Below are 24819 nucleotides of genomic sequence, written 5' to 3'. Positions count from 1 at the left end.
GAATGATGATTATTGTGGTTCTTTCCAGCTGATTTTATTAATCTACGTTATAAAGCTCTATCTGAGATTTAGCTGTACTCACTACTGATCTTATATCCGTTATCAGTTTTTCTTTCCTAGTACTGTATTTAGTATTCACTATCTTTTCTTAATATTCTCACTACAATTTCATTTTGAATATAGAGATGGTTCCTTTTTCCTTTATGTTGTTCCTTCTATTTGTATCTCGTTATTCATGGAATACTTGAAGAAGAAATCTATCTCTCGGGTATAGAATAACCTGCTGATGCTTCTCTTAAATTAACCAATCTATAGTGATTAATTCATTCAGTAAACTCAGATTATAGGCTTATTTATCTAAATAACTTCTATGCTTAACACAAGAAGATTTTCACTTATCTGAATATGCTGCTTCCAGAATTTGGTCTATAATTACACCTGCACTTTTTTTTTCCTCCCTACTATGAGATCTACTGTTCTAGTAAATCTCCCCCTGTGCTATCCCTGATTCCAGGGAAAATTCTTCTCTCCTTAGAGACCTTGTTTTCCAGCTATTTGGTCTTAACCAGACGTAGCTATCACAGATCTGACCTCTCAGCACAGTTCTTTCTCCTCTTTTCTCTCGCTGATCTCAGATACCCCTATCCTCTTGATCTCTTTGAGTAAAAATAATCCAAGATTTAGTTTTGGGACAAATAACTGTCTTCCTTAACTAATTAACCAAAAAGAAACAATATTTACTAATAACTGCAAAATTCATCTTTCCATAACTAAATTCAAGAATAGTTTAAGATTTAAAAATAGTAATAGTTTGTTTGGTTGCAGCAAAATAAATATTTACATTCACGGGGGATATTACAAGAAGTAAAGGCAAGCTAAAGAAATTAAGAAGCAAGAAGAAGAGAAAGACAATGGAGTAGAAGTAGAATATTGTTGGGGTACATGAACATTAGGACCATTCTTGATAACTTTTGATCACCTACTAGAAATTCCCTACCCTTTAGGGCCACTTTATATTTTTAGCTTTTTCCTATTTTCAGTAGAGAGTGCCATCTAGGATAAAATGTGGCAATGACTAGATATTGATTGGGTAGCGACATGTCTATTTCCTATCCATTAACATGCCTTCCTTATTATCTAATCACATTATACATGAACACACTTCCTTTTCTATTTTGGGAAACTTCCTTATCCATAACCTTATCCATTGACCTTATCACCTTATCCTTTGAATTTTAGTTCTATTTCAAGTGTTCTCTCTCGAAGGAGTATTAGAGATATGTATTCATGTCAAGAAATGACACACAAGGTTTATGAAGAAATTCAAATTGGTTCTTTGAGCTAGTTAGCCTATTTGAGTTCAATTTCATTCTCTTCTTTCTTGTTTTGTAATTCCTAGTGCAATATTTTTTATACAACTATATCTTGTGATTTTTCTTAAACTCCGCAAAAAGTTAGCTTAAAATATCAAAGATATGGGGAATAAATTAGAATATGATTTACTAAATTCCAAAATACTTGAAGAATAATGCAACATAAATGGGTAACACAATTAAGTGAACTCCATAATGCAATGTAGGAACTCCATGAGAATGAACCAAACTAATAAGAAATAATAAAGAATACAAAAAATACGAGGATACAACTAGAGAAATGACTCCTTGTGCTATAGGATTTGAACAAAATCCTAGCACAATTTGAACCAAAAGGTTACAAGGAAGAATCAATCACAGCAAGTATGTTTAATATATAAGTAGGAAACTCAAATATAACATCTCTATAGGAACATATATGTCACTTAGAGGGAGAAAAATACAGGACACTCCAAGAAATTATAGACTATCGAGATAAAATGGGAATGTAGTTGTTTGGAAAGAGAAAGGGATTTGACTACTTGCTAGATTGAGCACAACTTGAAAAACCAATAATTGGAAAAGGAATTTACTTATAGTATCTCTTACATGGTCCAATGTTAGTAGTTCAACTTGGGGAGAACAATTCAAACATGAGAAATCAAAGAAACTATCAACCATATGTGAATCTATGTAAAGTTTGAATTCAAAGTGAGAAGTCTCTAAGTATTTTTTTTTGGTCAAATATGCCAGAGAAATAAAAACAAAAAAATAAATTAATTAATTAAAAAAACATTACCAATATCAATAAAAAAATAAACAATAATTTTGAAATAATAATAATAATTAAACAACTAAATACCATTGATTTTTAGTTAAATAGTAGAAGATAGAAGATATTGAGCAAAAAGAGTTTGAAGAAATTGCATACATAATAAAGAACCGATAATAACCAAAGGATGGCCTCTTCAATAGAAGCAACTATTTGAAAACACAAAAAAAAATAAAAGCAATATAAATAAAAACAAACACAAAAATATATCCAAGAGGTTACCAAATGATATAGGGATGCATATTGTTAAAAATAAATACTCTTTAGCTATTAAAAAAAAGACAACCGCTTATTGGGAAAAGCAAGCATGAAGGTGTATATCGAAGGATACAAGGTTTGCAAGGGCGAAAGAGTGTTGGAGTTAAATATCGACGGCAATTTTTTTTTAAACAATTTTTACACTATCAATATAATTAAATTAATTTTTTTATTTTTGAAAATTTGAAAACAAAATATAAAAATTAAGTAAAAAGTTAGATAAATTTTAAATTTAAAAAAAATAAATAAATAAATCTTCTAAATATATTTTGTTAATTATCAAATTAATATTTATGAAACATTTTATTTACATCTCATAACATACATCAACATAAAAATAAATAAATTAAAAACACATCCCATGCACATCCGATTAATAGGCATCTTATTTACAACTTGTAACATTCATCAACATCAAAAACTAACTAAAACGTTGAAAAAAACATGACAAAAACGAACGATGAAAACTCAGTGTGAAAACATATAAAAAGACACATCCCAACATGATAAAAAGCCATAACTTCAAGTATAATAAAATTTGTCACAACGAATCACACGTATATTTTTGATACAAAAACTTATCATTTCATTACTGAACTTGAAATAAATATAAGACAATATCCCATTACAATCTTGACTTGTTTTAGACACCACATATATATCTTGTAGTTCAAAGAATTTAGAAATTAATTTGGATACTAATCGAAATTTAATAAAGTTGTGATAAAATTTGATATAAATTTTTGAAAAATTTTAGAAGAAGGTTTTCTAAATTTTCAAAGTTTCTGATAATACTGAATCCATTTTCTAACCTAAAAAAATCTTATTTTGTTTTTAGTGCCGTCCAGAAGAATTTGGGGTAGTGTCAGTAAACAACACCTATAATATAACGTGGAACAAACATTGAAAACAACTTTCTGGTCGGTCGGCCATTTTTTCAAGCAACGTGCAAAGTGTATCATGCTTTCGCAACGGCTGCAATCACTGCACTCAATAATGGAGCAAGCAGTCAAATTAAGCGGTCCCGGTTCATTAATTTTAGCATAGAAAAAACAACATAAAATGCCCTGAATGCGTACTGCCCTTGCAACCGTCAACGTCCCAACGAATGCGTACTGCCCTTGCAATCGTCAACGTCCCAACGAAGACACTTTTTGGCCGCTACTAAAAAATGGGGAACAGATTGCAGGCAATGACAACCAGAAGTGAGTAGGGTAGTGGGTTGGTGGCAGTGAGCATATATATATATATATATAGTCTTCCACTTTTCTGTATATCCATCGTCTCTCATTCCACAGGCAGAGGCGGCAGATAATATGAGGCACAAGAATTCGTGCCAATTTCCTTTTTTTGCTTACTATTCCTTCCTTCATCTTTAACAAATGGATATATTCTAATCAGTGCGCTGGTAATTTGCAGGTTGCAGGGAAGGGTTGCTGTGATCACAGGAGGCGCCAGTGGAATCGGAGAGGCTACCGCCGAGCTGTTCGTGGAGAATGGAGCGAAAGTAGTGATTGCAGACCTTCAGGACGACCATGGAAACCGTCTTGCTCAATCCCTCGCTCCCAACGCCTGTTTTTTCCACTGCGATGTCTCCAAAGAGGCGGACGTTTCCGCCCTGCTGGACTTCGCGCTGGAGAAGCACGGGCGTCTCGACATAGTGCTCAGCAATGCCGGAATCCCGGGCGGACTATTCTCGTCCATGGCAGACGTCACTGTCGAGGATTTGGAAAGGGTCATTTCAGTGAATGTGAGCGGGGCGTATCTGTGCGCGAAGCACGCAGCCCGGGTGATGATAGCCACCAAAACCAGAGGTTCAGTTCTCATGACGTCGAGCATGGCGTCCGTGATGGCGATGCCCAACGGGCCTTCTTACACGGCGTCGAAGCACGCGGTGTTGGGGATTATGAAGTCGGCGGCCACGGCTCTTGCTCCGCACGGCATCCGGGTGAACTGCGTTTCACCCGCAGGCGTGTCTACGCCCATGTTGATCGACGCCATGAAGAAGAGCTTCCCGTCCTTCGACAAACAATGCGCGGAAGAGATGCTGGAGACGACGATGGAGCTGAAGGGTGTCACTCTGGAAGCCATTGATGTTGCCAACTCTGCCCTCTTTCTGTGCAGCGACGACGCCCGTTACATCAGCGGCCATAATCTTGTAATCGATGGGGCATTCACGTCTTGCAAAGCCTTCTCCACTGCAAATTCCATGGATTTTCTTCCCATCAAGTCCTTCTTCGATCGGTTCGCAGCAGCGAGTTCGAAGAAAATCCAGAGCGAAATGGATAAACCCAATGGTCAGTAGCTTTGAGGCAGCCTCCATTTGCTTTTCACCATTTTGTCTTCACAGTTTCTATTATTTTGACCGTAAAATCCTGAAAACATTGACCGTGTAAAAGCATGACATGAAGGAAGGAATCTATTTGTAATGGACAGATCAGCAGACATCACTAGAAACATGCATTCCCATGCGTGTGACTATTTTAAATACACGAAATCTGCAGAGTTTCTATGATAATTTTAAGGGAGAAGTTTAATCATTTTGTTTTAGACTCTTTTTAGGTGCCAAGCAATGTGATTGTGAATGCATTCTAAATTTTTATTATTTAATATATATATGAATTTGTGAGTGTAATACAACAAAAAAAATTATTAGATTGATTTTTTTTAATGAAATAAATAAATATATTTAAAAAAATTAAAATAATATATTTAAATATAATTATATATTAATAAATTTTTTATAATCATTTCAAAGTGGTTTTATATATTTTATATTTTTTCAAATAAAATTAATCAAAAAAATTAAAAAAATTTCAAATTATTTTTTATTTTATTTTTAATTATATATTTATTATAATCATTTCAAAAGTGATAAAATCATGAGATGTGTATGCCTTCATACTCCATTAAGGTGGGTCTCTTGTCCCACAAATAAGGGGGTCTCATACACCAATGTGGTGTCTTACTTAGTCATGACGTTAAAATTGGATGATAATAATAATACAAATACCAAAATAAAATTCCAAAAAATAAATACTAAGCTTTTAAATTTTAAAATCTTATAAACAATATTCAATTTGAATAGATAGTGACCATCATCATTATATAAATTAATAATAATAATATCAAAATAAAATTCCAAAAGATAAATACTAATCTTTTAAATTTTAAAATCCTCTAAACAATATTCAATTTGAATAGATAGTGATCATCATCATTATCTAAATTAATAATTTTGCTTTATCAATTTATAATTTTCCTTTATCAATTTAAAATTAGTCTAGATCCATTTTAATTATAAACCAAATCTCTTTTCACTTTAAAAGAGGTTTGTATCTCACAAAATTTGATCCATGTAGGTGCCTAGACAAGTTTAATTTTCCCTTTAAATAGACTATATCCCAAGTGAATAAAATGGATCAATATCATAGGTTCTCATACCATGGGTCAATATCATAGTGTTATTTTTGTTTTCACATTATTTTTTTAATTAATTTTATTTTGTTTTGACAAAGTAAAAATATTTTTACATAAGATTATTTTTATTTTTATTTTATTTTTATCAAATTAAAAAATTAACAATTTTGTTTTAAAAAAATTATATTAAAAGAATATTATATTATTTTTAAAATAAAATTCTTACATTTTAAAATATTATATTCAAAATATTGAGACCAAAAACTACGATAACTGACTATTTTAATTTAATTTTAATTTTATTTTTTATTTTTATATTATTTGAGTGAATCAAATATTAAAGAGTGCAAGACAGGATAGAACATTACAACATTTACATTACAACATTTCTATGATACTGGACTGTAGAGCAATCTCTTAGTATAATCAATCCTCTCTATTTACTAAAACAATATTTAAACATAAATATTCAATTTGAATAGATAATAGTCATTATCATTATCATTATCTAAATAAATAAATTTAAAATAAAATAAATATCCTCTTTTTCTTAAAACAAATATTTAAAATCTATATTTAATCCTTATATGCAATTTACTGGTAAAACTAATTCGAGTAGCGAATTGAAGGAAAATAAAATAAATATGGTATCTCTTTCTTAAAATGATAACTAACCATCATAATGTACAAGTCAACAATGTACTCGTAAAACTGATTCAAGTACAGAATGGAAGGAAAATAAAATAAATATAACCATAATATATATAAGTCAACAATGTACCCCAAAAACTGATTCCAGTGGCGAGGTGGAGGAATCACTGATGACAATGACGCTTCATGTTGATGGCAAAACACAATCACAGGTTGTTGGTTGGAATGCAAAAATAGAGATACACTCTGACCCTGGCACCCGGTACATCTAACCGATTAACAACCTTTGACCTGGCACCCGGTACATCCAACAAGTGCCTTGCTGGTCTAAGTTGGTTTACGTTATTGCCAATGTACTTTTATATAATTAAAATTTAATTTGAATTATATATTTTAATATTTTTATAAGTTATAATAAAAAATTTAATTTAAAACGGTACAAATTTTAATTATTGCTATTTATATTTATATTTAAATATATTTACGAATTTTATAAATATGGTATTAATTTATATATTTAAAAATATTATGATGTAAATATTATAAAATTAAATTTGAAACCAAACATTGGTCTATCGGACCTAAAGAAACAAATTATTTATTTTGATTTAAGATTTTATCCTTATGCTCAAAAAACTTGGAGAGAAGCCTCGAGAGTTCACTATAATTTTGACATTGTAAAAGGCTAGGAAGGTCAGTATTGTAACAAAGATTGTGAAACTGAGATCTAATGTGGTTGTACGCGGAGCACTCTAAAAGGAAGTGGTTTTCATCCTCAATGTTCCTATTCTCACATATATGGCAAATCCTTTCCGTCCATGGCGTTTTAGGAACTGCCCAACAACCTGTTTCACTATGGAGCTCATGAGAATTCATTCTAATCTTTGCTATATTAATTTTCTTCTTTGGGCTAGTTAAAATAGGGAGATACTTTTGATCTTCTAGGGTGGGGTTGATGACCTTCTTATAATAACTTAATTTTCTTTTAGCCGCTAAATCTTTCTCACACCACATTTTTTCTTTGAACTTATAAGTAACAATATCTTTAATGTTATTTATGTTTTGCAATGCATCATTCTCATTGATCTCCCAATAGTTTAACCAGGCCCTTGTGTCTTTATGCCATCCCGATTGAGCTTTAGGTGGTTTTGGCTGGAATTTAAAGCTAGCTTAGGAAGTCTATGATTGTCTATGTTATTGAGTTTGTGTTTGTACAGCAGAAACCAACCTAATCATAGCTAGGCTCTCAATAGGGGAAATACCTGCTTCTATGAGGAGAATATGATATAATCTTGTTGATTCTCAGTTGTGTTTTTTTTTTGTGCTTAAAGATTAAATGTAAAAAATAATAGCTAATGGTTAATAGAATTGTTGTTATAAGAAATTATTTAAAAAAAAAATACCGAAGAGGAATAGAAGAAAATTTATTTAAGGATTAAATGTTTTAAAATGGAAAAAGGAATTTCATCAGATTTGGTAAAAAAAGAAAATTCTATGTGCATTCGAATTAATGGTGAATTGTTGTACTGTTAAGGCACTCTTTGTCATAATTCATTGGTTCAAATCCCCCTTGTGTCAAAGTATAATAGCTTGAGTGGAAAAAAATCTATAATCCAAATAATCATGGAGAAACCGAAAAGTTTGAACAAGTTGAAAATCATGATGAGCAAGATATTCAGGCAAGGGAGAAAAATGAAAGTTTTGAACAAGTTGAAAAGCATGATGAGTGTCATATGATGAGCAAGATATTGAGGTGAGGAAGAAAACATAATGTTTTGAACAAGTTGAAAATGTCATGATGAGTGTGCTATGATGAGAACTATATTCAGGTGATGAATAAAACATAATTTTTTGAACAAGTTGAAAGTTATGATGAGCATGATATTCAAGCGAGGGAGAAACCAAAAGTTTTGAACAAGTTGAAAATCATGTTTAGCAGGATATTTAGGTGAGGGATAAAACTAAATGTTTTGAACAAAGTTGAAAATCGTGATGAGCAAGATATTAAGTTTATTAATATAATTATTATTTATTTATAATTAATAATATTTTTATTTAGTTAATTACGTCAAATATATAAAAGGGAGTTAGGTTAAAGAAATAAAATGTTAAAATTAATTAATTAGTTAGTTAAATTTTATTGATATTTTTAATTAATTAAGTTACCATTGTTAATTAAAATATTTAATTAATTATTAAACGATAAAATATTGAAATGTTAGATCTAAGATTTTTGTGATCCATAACGTAGAAATATGTTTTCCGGATTAATCACATTATTAGGATTTGGTCGACCTTTCATAAGATTATTTAAATAGGAATATTATTAACTTTAGTAATCATGTTTATAATATTACTATTCTTTAAGTATTTTATATATAGAGAGAGACTTTGCTTATGTTAAATAAGGATTACGTAGACCAATAATTTGATGATATTACACTAATAACATAAGTTCAAAGCCTTGAGGTTGCTAAGATTCCATCGAACTAGAGCATCTTGTAAATAGAAACTTATAAAAATAGGCGGGTTGTGTCACACCTTAATATAGATAGACATGAGAAGAAAAGAAAATCGTTAGTCCTGCAAGAAAAAAACCAGTGAGTCATGATCCATAAATTTATGTGGATATTCCTCTGGATAGCTCCCCACAACGAATCTAATAAAATTGTACTTAAAAATTTCAAAATATACACTATTGCAGTTTTATATCTCTTTAGATTAATACGTCTATAGATTATTGTTAATAGTGTATGCATGCAAATTAAAATTATGCAAAAAATAGAGAACAATGAAATAAAAGCACACACACATTTATCACAAAATATCACCCGGGAAACCCTTTTGGGAGAAAAACCCAATTGTAAGGCGAGGATGCTCTACTCTCTTTCTCTGAATGGAAATATGGATGCAAGCACAAAGAAGTATTCCCATGGCTCATGGGATACTATAGTGCACAAACCCTCTTTGTGTGCTCTATCTCCTACCCCTCTTTGCAATTTTTACTCAGCGATGGAAAAATGCACTCAAAAGAATGGAACCCCTTTTCCTCCTAGTGGCTTGATTATAACACAACCTAATAGACTACCTCTTTGTGTGCTCTATCTCCTACCCCTCTTTGCAATTTTTACTCAGCGATGGAAAAATGCACTCAAAAGAATGGAACCCCTTTTCCTCCTAGTGTCTTGATTATAACACAACCTAATAGACTACTAAGGGTTAGGTTTGACTACCTCAGCTCTTAACTAGCATTACAATATAGACTCTTCTAGAGTATTCTTCATCATAATCATGTGGCTAGCCTCTTTTCCATGAATAATGGGGGCTCACGTGGCATCCTCTTGAATTATGGTGGTGAAAGTAGGAAGGTCAATTTTTGAGTGGCATAAATTTTCCATATCGACTTTGATTCATGTGATTCTTACATCATTTGCAAGGTCTTTATGTGTATAATAGGAAAAAAAGACATGCTCTAAAGTGACAAAATTTTACCCCCCAAAAAATGCCATTTAGTGCCTCAAAATGTGCCCAAAAGGTTTTAGTCTTTGTTTTGCAAAAATGGGACTTGCCGGTAAAAATGGTCCTGAGAGTTGAGTCCTTTGGTTTTTCCACTCTAAGAGTATCGATATGGAAAAAAATTATAATGATCCAATTTAGATCACATAACAACTATTAGGCAAGATCTCCAAGCATCTGCATTGGCTTGTCACTACCCTCATCCAAGGAGAAGGATATGTTGGCTAATCTCCTAGATAGAATGGTCAACTTGTGGTCTATAATGTCAAAATTTTCTTTTAACTTTGTCATTTTGATAGAATTTTCCTACTAAATCTTCTTGTACCTCCCTATACCACCTACAATATTCAAATGGTGTTTAAAATAGTGTCTTCTTCATGCCATGATTGACAAAGTGATAAGAGCACATGCACTGCGTAAGTATAGTGGGAGTTGCATCCCCGTTTTGTGTGAGTTGGCATCATATCAAAGTAGGGGGAAATCTATGCCATGATTGATAAACTGATAAGAGCACATGCACTGTGTAGGTATAGTGGGAGTTGCATCCCCCTTTTGTGTGAGTTGGCATCATATCAAAGTAGGGGGAACTCCAACTCCTAAACAACCTCCTTGGGAGAAGTAATATTTTTAATATTTATATATGATTTATATTAATGTGATTATTGATATTGTTAAATAGAAATGGTCCACAATCATTAAAAAATTAGGTCATATTTATGACCATCAACTCAAATCCATGGTCATACTCTCCTTGGAAAGAGTCTCAGCCACAATGCCTTCTTCTCCCTGCATAAACTCCACCTTGAGCTCCACTACTCTACCAAGCTTTATTGCATGAAGAAATGATCCACCTGGATCACATTTCCAAATTTGGAATCTATAATCCCAAATGTTGAAGGGCTCCTGCTGTGTTATACCCCTGGCTAGAAATGTCTTTCCAAAAATTACCCACTCAGTAGGATGCCAACTCATAATCTCTCTCTAGTCCAAATGACATGGTATTCTAGAATAATAGGTGTCAATAGCAACAATATTACTTGTGCAGTCCAATACCCCTCAAAGAATGTCTCTCCCACTAGTCATCAATAACCCATAAAAAAGACCTTGTGTACAAGTACCAACATAATAAATATTGAACCACCATGTTGATGTTGCACTACTCTATTTACAATTGGAATACTAATATGCCAAAGCTCTGCCTCCTAATCCTGTATCCAATAATTCTCACTATCCTATAGAAGAAAGCTACAAGATTGTGTTCTTTCTTCCTCATACTAGCCATCCATCCCACTCTTATATGTCATCAAATCATCTATATGTGGGGTGAAAAACCATGTGAAAAACTCCTCATGTGGACTTATGGTGTTGCAAGTATTGTCTATGTATTTCTGAAGAGGGTTACTCTACAACTTAAGAGTAGGTTTATGTTGCTTCCCCATGAACAACTCCAATTGTTCCTTAACAATGGCAAGATTGGAAGTTGTCTTAGCACACCTAACTCCCAAGGATTTAAGATCATTGTCTTGTTGTAATATTTCATCCTTCAACATACGAATTCTCTCCTTTATTGCTAAAAGACCTTCTGTAAGATTATTAATCTCTTCATGAGCATTCTGTCTATGACTATCATTTGAAATTCATGTAGAAGAAATATGTGAAGTGGTATTCTAACAAATGATAATAGACTTCACACTACTATCATCTTTGTGTGTAATGGCATCTATAGATGACAAAGAATGTGTGCCCTAACAAATCTCCTCAACCCTTTCTTTTTCTTAGTGATAAATGGTTAATTAATGATGTGTAATTTCTTCCATGCTTAGTATGGAGTGGACACACATACATATCTATCTTAACCGTGCATCAAGTTTTGAGATTTCTTAATTTTTGTATTCTAAGTTTACACCTTAAGATATTTGATTCCTCTAGTTGTTTGATGGATTTATAGCGAATAAACATTGATATTCATCAAAACTATTACATCATGATACATCTCACATTGTCAAAGATTAAAAAAGTATAAAAATAACTAAATTGTGACCTTATTTTAAATTATTATTATGATTATTATCAATTATAAAACACTTAATATATGAGTCCAACATTTATAAATTAAAGAAAAAAACATGTAACAATATTTTCAGCCATGGAAATTCACCCTTACTTTACTAAAAAATGTTTAACCTACAAATAGACTTTGCTAAAAAATCATGGGTCAATCCCATCCTTTATTAATACCACTTGTCCAAAAGATCATTACTCATATTCACATGACTCCTTACCATCTACCTAATAATAAATTAAATTATAATTCTAAAATACAAACAAACTCCTTGTCAACCAAATAAAATTTACAACATAATTTAAAATATAATGTTAAGTGTCCATTTGGAGTATCTCAATTGGGAATGGCTAAACATGATGATAAAAATATAGTCTTACATGAAAACCATGGATTGAAATGCTTAACAGATCCTTCCAGAAATATAAATTGAGGGAAATTGTAGATAAAAAAATTGAACGTGGAAGGGAGCGTGGAACAAACAAAGATTCAGTTAAGAGAAGAGCAAAGCCACTCATTTGTCGGTCGACCATTGTTTCGAGCAACATGCATTCTTCAAGTTTGGCTGGCTAATTCACGGCATTAGCGTACTGTTCTGCGACACTCTCAAAATTAAAAGATTATGCTTTCACGCAATCACCGCAATGGAATTAATACGGCCTGCCCCCTCAGCAGTCAACGTCCCAACTAAAACCACTTTTTGGCCGGTAACCATAACGTGTTGCAGGCAATGGTACCCACTTTTAGGTCTCTATCCAAAAATGAGCGGCGCAGTGGGTTGGTGCTAGGTTGGAATGCAAAAATATGGATACACTAAATAATGTGGACAAGTGCCTTGCTTGTCAACATTATTTCAAATCTACTTATTATTATTCCTGCTGCAGGGCAGGATATTACGCATTTGATAATGCGTGGACTTTCAATTATTAAGTTTTCTCTCAAAATTTAAATACCAATGTATAAGTTAATTTTATAAAATAAAATTTATTTATTTTTAAAAATATTTATAAAATTATTTAAATTTTATTTATTTAAAATTTAATTGGTTAATTTTGTTTTAATCTTCTTATGTAATTATAATTGATGTATATCTGTGTTTCATTTTTTTTTTAAATATATATTATGTTTTTTTTACATAAATGATTATTTTTATTGAAGGTAAAAAGGTTGGGCCAGAGCCTAATAAACCCCTATTACATCAAAATTTTCCAAGTCCTAGAAGGCCAAGAATCTATTCTTGAATGGTTGGGATAGCAACTACTAGTCTAAGGGATAGGGTGCCATATGGGTGCTTCGTCATTCCTTGTAAATTCTCCTTGGGCTAAGTGACATCCCAGATTTTCCCTTTCGTCTGCTTCCTTGTTTAGACTTCGAAGGATATGGTAGAAGGAGATGGAGGTGAAGTTCTGCATCACTTTGCGGAGTCTCTGCAAGGTCTTGTTTAGTGCCGAGTTGTTGAAGTAGTCTTCCTTGTGTAAGGTTTTTATCACAATCTCCTAGTCTTCAAAGACTTGAATGTCTTTGTCGCTGTTCTCCTAAGCAAGCTAGCAAGCTTTGAGCAGTGTTAAGATTTTTGTATGGTTGTTGGTGTTCTTCCCTAGGCCCCAACTAAAGTTGATTTTACTGTGACCATCTCGGGCATAGATTGCTCCCACTACTCAGATCCCAGAGTTTCCTTTGGACGCACCATCAAAGAAAATTGTGGCTATACCCTGGTTCTTCCACCACTTTTGGAATTCTGCTTTAGTGCTCCGAAGTCGCCACTCTAGATCGGGGCTAGGCCGAGGGGGGTTCTTTTTGTTCCTAGCTTGTTCCAGAGGCGAGCCGAGCTAAATGATCTCTCTAGGGAGAAGCGAGTTATTTGGCTTGAAGGGGCGATTCTCCATTGTCTCCAATAATAAGGCTTTAGATTCGGTCGCAACGACTGTGGATGAGGGCAAGCTGTTTTTAAAGATGAAACGATTTCTAGCTAACCAGAGTTCCCAACAAATGTATTTTAGTATCGCGTACCATATTTTGGACCAAGAAAATTTGCTCTTCATCGTATGGGGGTATTGGTCTTTCTAAGTGATGAACAGATTAACTACTGTGATCTACGAAGGAGTTTGGGTGTTGAGCCCCTGGAGCGCCTGTGTCTAGACTTCTTGAGTGAAGTGGCAGTAAATAAACAAATGATCCATTGTTTCCAGAGCCGCTCAACACAGAGGGCATCTATGTGGCTCGACAATTCCTCATTTTTCTAAATTATCCCCAGTCAAGACTCTTATGTGCATGAGGGTCCAACTAAAAAAGTTGATCTTTGGGAGACCAAACAAATCCCAGACTTGCTGCCACACTATGGAGGTGTGAATCTGGAGGAGTTGGGCTTGAAGAGATATGAAACCCATCGTTGTTGTGTAAAGACTAGATTTCCCCAAACCCCACTTATCCCTTGTACCAAATGCACCAGCGCCAAGCGTGAGAGCGCAGCCATAAGAGAATTCTGCTACATTTGCAATCTGTCTGGAGGGTGCGGGAATGCCCAAGCAAGCCAACTTCCACCGGGATCCCAAGCAGAGATATATGACAGCTTGTGGATGCCACATTGAATAAGCCATGCGCGGAGATCAGTGAAATCATTTGAGTTTTTGAGGGGTTGAGGGCCCATGATTTTATCCTCCCATGACATGATGTTTTTCCTATTTCCAGGAATTCCGTACAGCTGCTCTTTGAAGGACTCCCATGCTCGACTACAAAGTTTCCATAGAGTGGTTCCTTTTATGGAAGTACCTTCCTTCATATTGTTTATTGAAAGCTCGTGTAGATATTTTTTAATGAGCACTTGGCTTACTAGATGTCGGTGATTTGAGAAGATCTTCCGTAAGATCTTTCCTCCCAAGGCCAGATTGGCCAGCCTAGGGTCTCTTACATGAAGACCCCTTCTAATAAAGGCCTTTTCATAGTATCCTAGCTTACCAAATGAAATATTTTTTGGTTCCCCTTTCCTCCTTACCACAGGAAATCTCGAATCAGTTTGGAGAGTTACTCAGTGATCATATTTGGGGCCAAAAGGAATGAGGCTTGATATATAGGTAGGGAGGAGATTACAACTTTAATTAGAGTAAGCTTCCCGGCTGTGGTGAGCCACTGGCCACCCCACCCTATTATTTTTGCCTTAGTTTTACTGATGATTTCCAACTAGTGAGAGACCTTGCTGGTTCCTAGAACCCTAGGGAATGGGCGATCTAGTGGATGGTTTGGTGGTCTACCTTCCAACCGTACACCGCACTTTTCCTTTTATTAACAAGAGCTCCGGAGACTCTACATAAGCTTTGGATGAATTTGTTGAAGACCCTTGCAATTTTAAGGGAAGCGCCTCCCAGAAGAAGAGAGTCATCTACGAATAGAGCATGGTTGATTGGATTTGTTCCTCTCATCACCCTGATGCCTGGAAGTGTCCCAACTAGCTTCTTTGCTATCAAATTATGACTAAGAGAGTTTTCCATCAAAATGTACACGAAGGGGGACAGAGGGAAGCCTTGCCTTATGCCCCTCGAAGGTTGGAAATAGATGGTTGGCTTGCCATTTACTAGAGGGGAAATCCAGGGCTTTCTTATGCAAGATTTAATCAACCTTACAAAATCAGAGCTGAAACCAAAATCAGAAGGAACTTGGAAAAGAAAGGAGTGCCTTACCCGATCAAAGGCATTAGCCATATCTAGCTTTATAAGCATCCCTTGCTCTTGGCATTGGTGGCTGGAGTGAATGGTTTCCTACACTAGAATCACATTATCCAATGTGTGTCTGCCTTTAACAAACTCTCCTTGAATGGGAGAGATGATATTTTCCAGCAAAGGCTTTATTCTGTTCGCAAGGAGTTTGGCGAGTATTTTATAAGAGGCATTGCAAAGCGAAATAGGTCTCAAGAGATCCAAAGACCCCCGGTTCGCCTCTTTTGGAATTAGAGCTAGGAAAGTAGAGTTTGTGCTCCCTCCCACTTTGGCTTTTTGGAGGAAACCTTTGATCATTCGAAACAGATCAGCCTTGATGATATCCCAACAAATTCTGTAGAAGTGGATGGAGAAACCATCGGGCCCTAGAGCTTTGTTTGGCTCCATCCCCCAGATGACATTCTTGATTTCTTCTTCAGTGAAAGGCTTCAGGAGACTTGAGTTATCCTCCTTTTTTACCATGCTTGGGATGTGGGTGAGGAGTTCTAAAAATTCCTCCTCAGGGTCCAATCCATCTTCTTTGTAGAGTTGTTGAAAGTGAGAGGTTGCAGCCTCTTTTAATTGAGCCATTCTTTTGTGGATAGTCCCGTCAAGGGAGGTAATTTCAACAATATAGTTTCGAGAGAGACGAGCTCTAAGTTGCTTGTGGAAGAAGGAGTTGTTTTTGTCCCCAGATTCCAGCTAAAGGTTACGAGATTTGAGCCTCAAATGTTCTTCCTCTATTCTGAAATAGCAAAAGGTGATGAGCTAGGTTTCTTGCTCCTTTTGAATTCCTGTATAGGTAATGTTTTGTTGTTCCAGGTCTAATTGCAGATCTAGGAGCTACTCGGTGGTTTGCTTTCTATAGCAAGAGGGGGAGTGTGAAGGCTTTTTTATCCACTCTTTTAGGGTTGTTTTGGTGGCCTTTAGTTTTTGTTCCCACACAAAGTTGGGCAAACCATTGACTGGAGTGGACCAAGCATTCAAGACTGTTTCCATAAAGCCTTCCCTTGTTGTCTAGAGGGGGCTGAACCGAAAGGGGATGGGCCCTAGTCTTCCTTTTCTTCGAACTACAACAGAATGGGCTTGTGATTTGAAGTCATATTTGGTAGAATTCTAGTGGTGATAATCTTCTTTTATAACAGGAAGGTACTTTGTAGAAGAAATTTGTCTAGACGGACCGACATATGATCCTCCCCGGCTCTATTGTTCGTCTAAGTGTAGAGCCCTTTTTTGAATTAAAATCAAATAAATCCCACTGTTGAATTAAATCTTCAACAAAGGGAAGAAAAGGGTCTCTAATGATCATGCCTCCTCTTTTTTCCTATGGATGGAAGACTAAATTTAGGTCACTTGCTAGAATTATGTTCTTGGGGGAGTATGCATCTAGAAAATCAGACAGAGTTTGCTGACATTCTTTCTTTTCCACAAGGAGGACTGAGACATAGAGATTGAAGAGAGCGAAGGTGATCTTACTTGCATTGTGTTGGAGTTCGGTGTAAATCCAGTGTTGCGTATTGAAGGAGCTTTCGAGGTGGACTTTGTCTTCCTCCCAGAGTGTGGAAAGCCCTCCAGATGTGCCCCTCACACTTACTACTTTCCCAACAATGTTTTTCCATTTCTCTTTACTGAGGTCAAGAAGGATGTCCCCTTCTATTTTTGTCTCTTGGAGCATGAGGATCTTAGGGGATTTAGATTTCACTAGGTTATTTACCGCTTCGGCTTTTAGTAGGTTCCCCAAGCCTCTGCAATTCAAAGAGACTAATCGCATTATTTACTAGCATGGGGGTGGGTAGACCCTCCCTTAGGAGGCCTGGTTCTAGTATTCCTACCGATGGACATCTCGATCATGGGCTGGTTTCCTTGCATTTTTTGTCTCTCTGCTTCTTTTTCCCTTGCCTCCCTGAGAGATTTTCTGCCAACTCTTTTCGATGGCCTCTCAAATGTCTCATATTTGAGGAGCCCGAGATCTCCAGGGAAATTTTCCTTCTCATTTCTACGTAGGAGAGGGGGATGGAAGCTCCTCTTGGAGATCCGGCTTGAAGAGGGGTTGCCTATTCCAGAGTTTGATCCTCTATAGTGGTAATAGGCTATTGTTCTACCTCTTCCATTGTTGTTGTTGGGGGTTCTTCAGGGGTACTGAGTATTTCAAAAGGGTTATTGGGTGACTCTACTCTTGGCAGGACAGAGCTCCCTTCCCCTTGTAACTGTACCGAGGGTGGGGCTTCAGTTCTCGGAGGCACGCCTTTCCCTTTGGTTCGGTTATTCTGTTTTGCTGAAGCTGGTTTCTGAACCTGAGTCCATTGATCTCCCTTTGTAGTCTCTGCCTCCTCCTCTGCTTTCTTTTTGCAGTGCTTGGCGAAGTGCCTGTAGCCATGGCAATGCCGACATTTAAACGGGAGTTGCTCATAGTCTAACTCTTGAATGTAGGATGAGTCTGCCATGGTGAGCTTTATAGATATAGAGAGGCCTTCCTCCAGGTCCACCTCTATGAAGATTCTCGTGTAGGAGTATTGATCCTTTATTTCTGGTTAGTCTATGTATTTTCCCAGCTTATTGCCTATGGTTTCTAGTGATTTGGGGTTCCAACAGTGCAAAGGTAGATGAGGCAGGCGTACCCAAACGGGAACAGCCGAAGGCACGTCCTGAGAAGGATCGAAATCTGGGTTCCATTGATTCAAATAAAAGCCTTGGGGGCCCATGAAATACAGACCATTTCTGAAGATAAGATTCCTATCCTCTATTGAATCAAAGATGAAAATGAAAAATCCCTTACCGACTAAATAACTTTTGATTCTTTCTTTGGTCAGAGATCTCCAGTTCCTTTGCACCCAGGCGTCGATGGCTTTGGGCGAGGGCTAGAGCCCAGTGAACTGCCCAATGAGTTCTCATTCAGCTAGATTCAGGGCCGATTTGCAAGGTTATTCAGAGGGCAGGGCGACAGTGGGTGTGGAATCCAACCGTTTACGAATTTCTGTTGCTGCATGCTTGCTGGGTGTTTATTGCAAGCTGCGACCAACTTCTTAAACGTTGATAGTTCAGAAGGAAGAGGAGGGTAGGCCTCAAGGCCCCCTCCTGGGGCCATGGCATGATGGGACAACTCACGGGGGTCTCTCAGAGGTGCATGGAACTTCCAGATGCACCATGCACTCTTCATTTATGTATTTTTTTAACTTTTACTTTCAATTCAATAAAAATAAAAATTATATATAATTTAATAGGTTTCTCTCCTTTGAATATATATATATATATATATCTATATATATAATTAATTAATTAATTAATTTAATATGTTTATTGTAGTTTGAACAAGTTGTTAACCATAACCCAACATGCAATGAATACAACCATCAAGGCAAGGAAATTCATGTCCTTCACCATTTGGAACTAGAAGTATTATTAATGTCACTCCCTTTTATATAAATTGTTGGAAACATTATTAATGCTACCCTCTTTTATATAACTAGTTGGAGATACTCCTTGCTGAAATGACAAATCGAAGTGACGTGTAGTTTTGCATGTGTAGTTTTACATGTAAATGTACCAAGAGGTAAAATTGTCAATTCAAGATTTTTCATTTTACATGATAACTAAAAGGAAAATAATTAACTTACAATGAATAAAAGGATAAATAATCAATAGTGAAAAATTTATATATATAAGTTAAGTTAATCTATTGATATATAACAAAAATGTACAGAGAGGACTAAGCCTCAACAAAGTTTAACATAGTGTTTCAGAATATATCTGGACTGCCCCAACATTGGGTAAACCAATCCACAGAGACAAAAACCCAAAGGGGTATCAGTCCTTAAGATCGGAAGCAACAACAAAAAAACCAGTGAAGTTTTACCATGATAAAAAGATCCATACAAAAGACAGTTGCCAACAGAACTAACATAATAGAAAGACTAGACAAAAGACACTTGGCAGCCACGTTGTATTAGTTGAATTCATCCGGGATGGGTTCCTCAACAATTGGGCATGCCCAGTCATCTGCCTCCTCCATCGACACTCTGCCGTGTGGCCCACCTCCCTCGCCATGTGGCTCACCCGCCGGATGGACACCGCCATGTCTGCCAGTTGCCACCTGCGGAGCTAACCTGCCATAACCGATTCCACCTGGGGAGCTCGTGGCTGCAGAGCTACCACCCTCAACATGCTGACTGCCACCAATATTCTTGCCATGCAGAGTAGAATTACCTTCGTCCAGCAAGTTCTTTCCTGTGTCTCTGTCATTACCGCATCTAGGAGCTTCCTCTTGTCGCAAGTCAGAATTTTCCACCTGAGAAGTAGGCTACTCATTGTCTTTGGTGAAGAGGATGGAGATTGTAGCGGTAATTACTGGCCTGTTCAGGGTGCTACAGAATCTAAACTGGGTGGAGTGGGGAGCAGGATGAAGGGGCAAAGGAAAACTAGCAGAGTGAACTGCAAAATCACCGTGATTTGCACCTGAAGACCGAGCATGACCCCGTCCACTTCGAGTATTGGGATATCTGCCCGAACCATATCGCTAGGGATGATGTAGCTTAGGGGAGGGAGAGGAGGCAACATGCTCAAGGTTCAGTTCAATCTGAGGGCGGGAACTACCTCCCCGAGTTCTGCCTCTTCGACTTCTCATGCGATGTCGCACCATGTTGGAATTTCTAGTTGAGTGATCAGAGGGAGTTGTGACAGAGGGAGCGATGACAGAGGGAGCGCTAACAGAGGGATTATGAGGGTGGGCAGGGTCAGGCTGGGCGATGGTTAGATGGCAAAAACTAGAATGGGAATGGTGATGCCCATTTCCAAAATCAACACAGCAAACTAACCAGTAGCAACGTCTAGTTACTGTGTGGGAGTTGGGTTCAGAAGCTTGGAGCGGGCAGATGCAGTGGAGCAGGGGAGAAGGAGAGACATTGAGCCAAGGGGAAGCCATGTCCGAACAGTTAATGGCTCTTTCTCGATTCGAGCCTGCATTAATTGTCACCTGCGGTGTGTCAAGAGAGCGGCTCAGGGTGGTATGGGGAGAGGTGCCATCAGCCAAGTGGCCCATCCTCTCGCCGCTGGTCTTCATAATTTTCATTAAATCACTATATGTCACCCTCATCCTGGTAAAAATTAATATATATTAACTCTTATTAATATAAGAAATTAGTATTATTATATATAAATTAAATATTTAACAAATATCAAAACATTAAAGTTATGATATATTTTACATTATTTATATTGAAAAAATAATTTTTTTTTATAATGAAAAATTTATTATTTTCAGATTGCATGCTTCTGTGATTCATGATATAATGCTTAGATCTTACAGAGAAATCACATAGATAACAAAGGTACGACACGTTTCGAACCTAGATCTAGGTTCATCACATAGATAATTTGGTCGTGATGAGGAACCTAGATCTAGGTTCGAAACGCGTCGACCCTTCGTTATCTATGTGATTTCTGTTGAGCCTCAAACCTGCACCTTCCTATACACCCTCTTAGCCTTCTTTTTCCACTTACTTCATCCACCAAGCTGTTAAAACATTGCATTATAGTCTAAAAAGAGCTTTTTACATGGTTTTCTGACTATGATTATGAGTGTTGTTTGGTTTAGATTTTTGTTCAGGCAGCTGCGGAAACTTGTCAGTTTCCACAACCAGCACAGGTTTCCGCAGCCAGCATAGGATTCCGCAACTATTTTGTTAAAAGCTATGCTACAGGTGTCCTATGAAGAAACGAACCACATGGGCAAGCTACAGGTGACGGGTACATGGAACGTGTCCCTTCAAATCAGCCAAATCATCCATGGAAGGTCACGGTCAACAAGGGTCAAAGGCAAAGCCAACCAAGGAATTTAGCGGTGGCACGTCTCTATTTTGAGCACGTGAACGTTTACGTGGCACAGTCCTCAGCCCACGAAGACATCGGTACACCTGGAGATCATCCCCATAACCTGAATCCAACAGCTACCACTCCAAAGATTTAATAGACATGATGACAGTTACGCTAGATCTCGGCTGAGGAGATCTACGTGTCTTTGGCAACGCAGTTAATAGCATAGGATTCAGTTAGTTAGTTTCAGCACTTTTTCATTATAAATAACGCATTGATGAACGCTGTGTAAAAGCTTTTGCGATGTAATCTTTGGAACTATTTCTATTAGCACCCCAATGTACTTTGTTTTATATATGTTGCTGCTGCTTTAATACATGAGAAGACTACTTTGCTGAGCTCGTTCTTGTGACTGTTCGTTGACTGGCTGAGGTGGCAGAGGGCCCCTGCGCACTAAAGCCCTGTATAGTTGTCATTTGATTTCATTATGTTTCTGTTTTCATAATCATTAGCTTGTATATAACATGCTATTTTGATGTTTTTAAATTCACTACTGTTTATATGTTCACTTCCTTTTTCTTATAGCTGTCAGCTGATCAACATTTTTCTGCAGGTTTTCTTAGGCAGCCCGGGCAAATTTTCATCTTTTTGATAACTATTGACATATGAGATCATCTTGTCCTTCCTACTAACTTTCATTTTCTGAAGTTTAATTCCCGCACTGTCCTTTTTCAAGTTGTGATTTGCTTACTTATTTTTCTGTTACTTAGACATCATACTACTCATCAGTTTATGGTTTCTTTCTATAGTCAAGTGACTCTATTGGCAAGAAATCAGAATATTACTTATTGTAGTGTGATTTAGTTATCATATTGCTTAAACTTATTCATGATTGCTTCCCACAAGGTAGATTGAGCTGAAGGGTAAATGATCAGAAGAGTTGAAGTAGTGTGATTAGTTTCCTTTCTGCAATTTAATTTCTTGCCATTTAGATATCATATTGCTTGACTTGTTCATGATTTTTTCCCACAAGGTAGATTGAGCTGAAGGGTAAAGGATCTGAAGAGTTGAAGTAGTGTGAATTAGTGCTTTGCTTTGAGTTTCTTTAAGTTCAGTTTTTACTTTCTTTTCATTCAGCAGCAAGGATACTGGGCCATTGTCATTAGTTCACTGTTTGATACATTTACTTCTTCTTAAGAATTGATTTCATTACAGTTGTTTTAAAGCTTTCATTTTGTGCACTTTTAAGTTTTGGAAAATCATTGTAGAAATCACCATCACCATCCATACTTAACTTTCATTTTCGCCATCACATTTTAGGAAAGATAAATCTAAAAACAAACTAAAAAACTCAAAAATGACAAAAGACTAAGGAAATGGTTATCTAGTACATATAGTACACTTCACTTCGTCAGTTTACGAACCCCGAATTTACATTTTAAATAGCAATTTAGAACACACTAAATTGACCAAACATTTTGGCGCCGTTGCCGGGGAAGTGAAATTAGGTAGCCAATTTCTTAAGAAAAAAAAAACAAGAAAATTTCAAGGAAGGAAAATTGATAACCTCTCAAAGTATGCTCTCCTCTTGCACTTAGTGTGATCTGGAGGATCAGAAAAGAGAAATTTATTGGTTTAATAGTTTCTTGAGTATGCTCTCTTCTTGCACCTAGAGTGACCTGGAAGATCAGAAAGAGAATTATTAGCCCGACTTGAAGAAAAAAAAATAAAAAAAATGACATGCATAGAGCAAGAGATTCTAGGGGAAGGTTTTTAGCTAGAGCCAAGAGTTTGATTTTTACAACTCCATCTACTTCAAGGAATATACAAGAGACACCTCCATCATCTCCAACCTACACTCCTAGCCCTAGGATTCCTGGAATTCAAGAGGCAGTAGTTGACTCTCCCACACCATCCATCGAATCTAAATTAGGAATAGATCCTTTCTTTCCTTCTACAGGGAGACAAATTGTAATTGAAGAAGTAGAATCACCTGAGGAAGAAGAGGGAGAAATTCCTCCTCGTTCGCCCTTAGTAGAGGAACCAGAGGACTCTTAAGTCTCTACGGAAACTACCATGACAGAAGAGGGAGTAAACGGATTTGGTAGAGGTAGAGGTAGAGGAGGAGGAGGAAATAGTGGAGGAGGTAGAAGTAACAATGGGGGAAATAGGGATGGAGATAACTCATTTGGATTTCCTATAGTCGATGAGGATTCTCGAGCAACAATGAAAAATATTTCACCATCTGTCCTCCCAAACTTTCATGGGTTAAGAAATGAAGATCCTGAAACATTTCTATTTGAGTTTGAGGTCGTATGTCGAACCTATGATTATCTGGAAGACTCTCAAAAAATCAAACTGTTTCCTTCAACATTGAAAGGAGCAGCTTTGAAATGGTTCATGGGATTACTCACTCAATCCATTAGGACTTGGAATGATATGAAACAAACATTTTTGGATAGGTACCTGGACTATTGTATGCCCACAAATCACAAGGATGAGGTATTCAAAGTGATAAAAAAAGAAGATGAAAACTTGGAGGATTTACTTGAAAGATTTCAATACAACCTTAAAAGAGCAAAAATGAGTAACCTAGATGAGGAAACCTTGAAAGCCCTTCTATTAAAAGCCATTAGAGATGAATGGATAGATATTTTGAACATGATGGGAAAAGGAGACATATCTCAACTTCCACTTCATGACATAGCAGAACTGTGTGTCCATCTCTCAAGAGGAAAATCTAAAACTGGAAAAGGGCCTAGAGATCCTTCTCTCATCAGAGCAAATAAATCTGCAACTGGATCAGTAAGTAGGGTTGAGATTGGCAATATGATTGATGAATTCAAAACTGATATCCTAGGGAGTCTTAGTGAGAAACTAGACACTCTTAAGATCCACAATAAGCAGAAAGCAGAAGCTGAAGCTTTAGCCATCTTTTGCCCAAAATTTAGAAAAAAACACGCTCTCATGGAATGTCCCTTGGATGCAAAAGTTGTAGAAACATGTGTAATCTGTTCAGAGAATCATGAGACCAACGATTGTCCTTCAATTCCTGGGCTCAAAGTTGTCTTTCAAGAAGATCCAAATACAATTGAGTCTCTCTGTTTTGTTGCAAGGAGACCTTGGCAGGGGCAACAAAATCAAGGGTTTAACAACTCTATGAACTTTCAATCCCCACCAAATTGGAATCCTTGGCAATAACCTTGGTCCCAACCTCAAAATCCTTTTCAA

At 36.3% G+C, this 24819-nt stretch overlaps 1 protein-coding gene across 1 annotated transcript; it reads left to right on the top strand.

Moving 5' to 3' along the window:
• Window positions 1–3663: 3663 nt before the first annotated feature.
• Window positions 3664–4976, top strand: LOC149220761 ((+)-borneol dehydrogenase 1-like). Its single transcript, XM_089382854.1, has 2 exons — window positions 3664–3763; window positions 3862–4976. The coding sequence occupies exons 1-2, from the start codon at window positions 3759–3761 to the stop codon at window positions 4745–4747; spliced, it is 891 nt and encodes a 296-aa protein (XP_089238980.1). The 5' UTR covers window positions 3664–3758; the 3' UTR covers window positions 4748–4976.
• The last annotated feature ends 19843 nt before the right edge of the window (window positions 4977–24819 follow it).

The sequence above is a fragment of the Pinus tabuliformis genome, chromosome Q (assembly GCF_031772625.1).
Source record: "Pinus tabuliformis cultivar Carrire ecotype Pingquan chromosome Q, CPIR1, whole genome shotgun sequence".
Classification (NCBI taxonomy): Eukaryota; Viridiplantae; Streptophyta; class Pinopsida; order Pinales; family Pinaceae; genus Pinus; species Pinus tabuliformis.
Note: the sequence above shows the minus strand (reverse complement) of the source record. Positions and strands in the feature narration are given on the sequence as shown.